The sequence below is a fragment of the Triticum urartu genome, chromosome 7A (genome assembly GCF_056163025.1).
Source record: "Triticum urartu cultivar PI428250 chromosome 7A, HENAU_Tu73, whole genome shotgun sequence".
Lineage (NCBI taxonomy): Eukaryota > Viridiplantae > Streptophyta > Magnoliopsida > Poales > Poaceae > Triticum > Triticum urartu.
This window is the reverse complement of record NC_141879.1, coordinates 32263212-32268391: the sequence shown is the minus strand read 5'-3', so window position 1 is coordinate 32268391 and position 5180 is coordinate 32263212. Positions and strand designations below refer to the sequence as shown.

Sequence of the window (5180 nt, the reverse complement as noted above, 5' to 3'; positions counted from 1 at the left end):
TTTCTTTTCTTCTATTTATTTTTGAGTAAATTTTTTGTATAATTTTTTTATTTTCTGCATTATTTCTTTTCTTCTATTTATTTTTTTTGGAAATTGAATGCTGCATACTGAACAATTAGGTAAATGACCGAAAAACAACAAATGATGTCAGAACATGTTGGAAATTGATGACGTCGCTTTGAATGCTGCATACTGAACACAAAAGAAGTCCGGAGTTCAAATGAGTTTAAAAAACATTGAAGTAGCCGTGTAACAGATGAGTTCTCGTCCGAAACCCCGATACTCCGAAATAGTATGTCCAGTTTGTACACGAAGTGCGTCCAGTTTTTGCCGTGACCCTCTCTACTCTTTCACCCATGCTATGCGGGTGATATGATGATACCATGCCAAGTTTCAACATTTTCAGGATTCATTTTGTAGTGATTTTTAATTTCACGGTCATTTAGCTCTCTAAACAATTAGGTAAATGACCGAAAAACAACAAACGATGTCAGAACATGTTGGAAATTGATGACGTCGCTTTGAATGCTGCATACTAAACAGAAAAGAAGTCCGGAGTTCAAATAAGTTTAAAAAACATTGAAGTGGCCATGTAACAGATGAGTTCTCGTCCGAAACCCTGATACTCTGAAAGAGTTTGTCCAGTTTGTACACGAAGTGCGTCCAGTTTTTGCCGTGACCCTCTCTACTCTTTCGCGCATGCTATGCGGGTGATATGATGATACCGTGCCAAGTTTCAACATTTTCAGGATTCATTTTGTAGTGATTTTCAATTTCACGGTCATTTAGCTCTCTAAACAATTAGGTAAATGACCGAAAAACAACAAATGATGTTAGAACATGTTGGAAATTGATGACGTCGCTTTGAATGCTGCATACCGAACACAAAAGAAGTCCGGAGTTCAAATAAGTTTGAAAAACATTGAATTGCCCGTGTAACAGATGAGTTCTCGTCCGAAACCCTGATACCCCGGAAGAGTTTGTCCAGTTTGTACACGAAGTGCGTCCAGTTTTTGCCGTGACCCTCTCTACTCTTTCGCGCATGCTATGCGGGTGATATGATGATACCATGCCAAGTTTCAACATTTTCAGGATTCATTTTGTAGTAATTTTCAATTTCACGGTCATTTAGCTCTCTAAAACAATTAAGTGAATGACCGAAAAACAACAAATGATGTCAGAACATGTTGGAAATTGATGACGTCGCTTTGAATGCTGCATACTGAACACAAAAGAAGTCCGGAGTTCAAATAAGTGTAAAAAACATTAAAGTGGCCGTGTAACAGATGAGTTCTTGTCTGAAATCCTGATACTCTGAAGGAGTTTGTCCAGTTTGTACACGAAGTGCGTCCAGTTTTTGCCGTGACCCTCTCTACTCTTTCGCGCATGCTATGCGGGTGATATGATGATACCATGCCAAGTTTGAACATTTTCAGGATTCATTTTGTAGTGATTTTCAATTTCACGGTCATTTAGCTCTCTAAACAATTAGGTAAATGGCCGAAAAACAATAAATGATGTCAGAACATGTTGGAAATTGATGATGTCGCTTTGAATGCTGCATACTAAACACAAAAGAAGTCCAGAGTTCAAATAAGTTTAAAAAACATTGAAGTGCCCGTGTAACAGATGAGTTCTCGTCCGAAACCCTGATACTCCGAAAGAGTATGTCCAGTTTGTACACGAATTGCGTCCAGTTTTTGCCGTGACCCTCTCTACTCTTTCGCGCATGCTATGCGGGTGATATGATGATACCATGCCAAGTTTCAACATTTTCAGAATTCATTTTGTAGTGATTTTCAATTTCACGGTCATTTAGCTCTCTAAAACAATTAGGTAAATGACCGAAAAACAACAAATGATGTCAGAACATGTTGGAAATTGATGACGTCGCTTTGAATGCTGCACACTGAACACAAAAAAAGTCCGGAGTTCAAATAAGTTATTAAAAATAAAAAGAGGTCCAATGCTGGTTAATTTGCTTCAAGCCATTCGGAATAGTGTAGACTGCACTGCACATAGCTCAGTGCAATCTATGCTATTCCGCAAGGCTTGAAGCTAATCAACATGTAGGTGAGCATTGCAACTCTTCATCATTGTCTGTGCACTCACGGCTTATAAACCGCTCATACTGCCTCTCTCTTGGCGAGGTGGGACTAAAAATCAGCTTACAAAGAAACTCTAGTACCGGTTCATGGCATGAACCGGTACTAAAGGTCTTCGTGGAGGCCCCAGACTGACCATAGCCTGACACAGCCTCATTAGTACCGGTTCGTGGCATGAACCGGTACTAAAGGTTACCCACGAACCGGTACTAATGATGCCCGCCCGCCTAGCCGTTGGAACCGGCACTAATGGTCACATTAGTGCCGGCTCAAATTCAAACCGGCACTAATGTGCTTCACATTTGACCCTTTTTCTACTAGTGTCTGTAGCCTCTATTTTAGCAACGAGTGCACAAGCATCTAAGAAATTTCATGCTACCAATAGATCGATGTAATCTTCTTCCCAATACCAAAACCTGCATCCATCCTACAAACAAATTTGAGCAAACAATGAGCTACCGAATTTGCGCTGAATCTGGTGAACAATCGAATTGAAAGAAGAACATAACCAATCTTTTTAGCAGCTGAAGAACACACATCCGGGATGTTCCGACATGGTGGAAACTCGGCGCACCACACTTTATGACCGACAAAGGGGAGCCGGCGAGCCGCTGGGCTAGCGCCGAGCCCGGGATGGACGGGCGTGTCTTTGCCGGCGAACCGCCGACGAAAGAGATCCGAGCGGCTAGAGGCCGAGTCAATACCTTCATGCGGAGTGCAGGCATCACCGGGGCTATGCGGGCGAGTACTCAGCCAATCCATGGTAAAGGCATCAGCCGATGGCCAGATGCGTCAAATCCGGTGGTGGCGGCGGTAGCCTCATATCCGGCCGTGCGCGGTGGCGACGAGGCGAGAGAGGGCCAAATCCAGGTGGTCAAGGACGGCGGCGGAGCCTACGGGCGTCCGCGGTGGTGGGCAATGGTCGGCGGCGGGGGAGGGGGGGGGTGGAAAGGATGGCGCTGACGTAGATGCGGGACGGGGGAGGCAGCGGGGTGGAGGAGATTTTTTCCTGTAAGCCCGAGTGATGGAGTAAAAATAGAGGAGGTGGAGTTGGCTAAGGATAGTTTATCCTCCGCTATGGCTATTGGGGATCGGCTAGGTGCCGGTTATAGGAGTAAAACCGAAATTCTCCTCTAACAGGTTGTTGGGATCTGTTTTTTTTTTCAAAGTTTGAGATTGCTAAAAAAACTCTTGTTTTTTTTTTTTGAAACTAAGAAGAACTCTCGGTTTGTTTGCATAGCAACGGCATTACAGGGACGCTGCCGACGAACGCCTGAGCCCCGCGCGTGGTCAGGCTCGGATCCGTATATAAGGAACCGACATGCTTGGGTTGGCTCGCCGATCCAGGGAAAGGAGAGGAGAGCTAGAAGGAGGAGGACCGCGTGCATTCGAAGCCAACGAGTACGAGTAACCGCCGCGCGCCGCCGCGCCGTTCCTCTGCTCCGCCACCACCCACCCAACGGCAGGTCTTCGTCCTCCCCTCGCTGCTCCTCCTGTCCTCCCCTGGCTGCTCTCCTTTCCTTCCTCCCCATCCCAGCCTCTCCTTCATCTAAACTTTGCCTTACCACCTCTTCTTGGTTTCTTAGACGCCTGCAGCAGCAGCAGGCCATGGCGCTTGTCTGCTCGTCCTCCTGGTGGACCAGGTTCTGGCGGGAGCTTCGAGAGGCTCTATGGGAGGAGGTTAAGGACGAGCTTTTGGAGCTCGCCATTCGGTACCTGTACGACAAGCTCTTCAACCGGCGCCATGATGAGGCCGCCCCAGCCCAGTTCCCAGATCTCGCCGAGTTCCTCGTTAACGACGACGAGTCGGCCAGCGAGGCCGCCGTATTCGGACCAAGACCGCCTCGCGCTCTCCGTCTCGGCGACGGAAGCGTCCGCCCTGGATTCTTGGTGTTCCTCGACGACGGCGTCGCGCGTGCTCCTCCGTTCGCCAGCGTCGACCATATCCAGGTGCCGGACAGCTTCTTCTTCCCTTCGGATGCTCAGCTTTACCGGCATCCAGTCTTCGCGCGCAGGGCGCCGCGGCTCGGCCCTGTGCTCGGCTGCGGCGCCGCCCCCCTCCTGCCTCGCCGGATCCCGAGGTTCTCGCCGCCCTCCGGCCCCAGCGCGCCACCGTCAGGCCCGCCCCAGCTCCCTTGCGCCCCGGCGACGCCTCCCGGCCCCGGATACCTCTGGTTCTGGGTCGCTGCAGGGGCGGCCGCGGCCGCAATGGTCGGCACGCTCTTCTACTTGGCGCATAAGCGCTCCCACACACGGCGCCGCACCGAAGCGCTGCGGGTGGAGCGCGAGGCCCGCCACGGCGCCACCGGCAGCAACGACGATGGCGACGGGCAGGCGAGGCCCTCCACCTCCGGCACCGCTGGTCCTTTCTCTTCGTCGACGACTGTCGCGCCGGGAAACCACCCTCCGACCCCGGGCCCCAATGGCTGTAGAAAGCCCGGCCTCCATGTCGCCCGGTTCTCTCTCTCCGTCCAGAACATCGAAAACCAAAATTTCGCCGCAGAAGCATGGTTCAGCTAGCAATTTTCTTTTTCTTAGTTTTGGACACAGTTTCAGTTCCGATCCTGTACGAAATTGTAGAAACGACGATTTGATCATGCATTTGGGCTTATTTTTTTATGAAGGCGATCGAGATGGATTCCATGCACAATGTGTTCTTTCCTTTTTCAATGGCAACCAGTTCTCTCGGTCTTTAGCTAATTTGATTTGATGAACCACCGTTGCTTCACTTGTTACTGCTTCACAAAATCTGATGGACAAAAATGGGTATACCTGGCAATATATACATTTTAGACGCATGATTTTCAGAGGATATCCTACTTGAAGCTGTATAACCCTTTGGAAATATGAGCATGGTGAAATAACATTATAATGTCGACACATGCACGACACCAAATAGTACAAATAAATTGCATACATACCTGATTGGTCTTCTTCTTGGCTGCTTCGTCAAATAATTTTGTGTACCCTGTGACTAATCCAGTGAAGATTCAGTGAAGTGTTACTAGAAATGTAAAACTCTAACATGTGGTTTGCACTATCGCTATGCTATGTACGACACATCCTTGCGCAGAA

The 5180-nt window shown here is 48.4% G+C and overlaps 1 protein-coding gene across 1 annotated transcript; it reads left to right on the top strand.

Moving 5' to 3' along the window:
• The first annotated feature begins 3713 nt into the window (after positions 1–3713).
• Positions 3714–4625, top strand: LOC147957324 (uncharacterized). The gene has a single exon (XM_087531647.1). The coding sequence runs from the start codon at positions 3714–3716 to the stop codon at positions 4623–4625; it is 912 nt and encodes a 303-aa protein (XP_087387773.1).
• The last annotated feature ends 555 nt before the right edge of the window (positions 4626–5180 follow it).

Coding starts and splice junctions, on each gene's coding strand:
- LOC147957324 (XM_087531647.1), top strand. CDS start 3,714: ATGGCGCTTGTCTGCTCGTCCTCCTGGTGGACCAGGTTCTGGCGGGAG.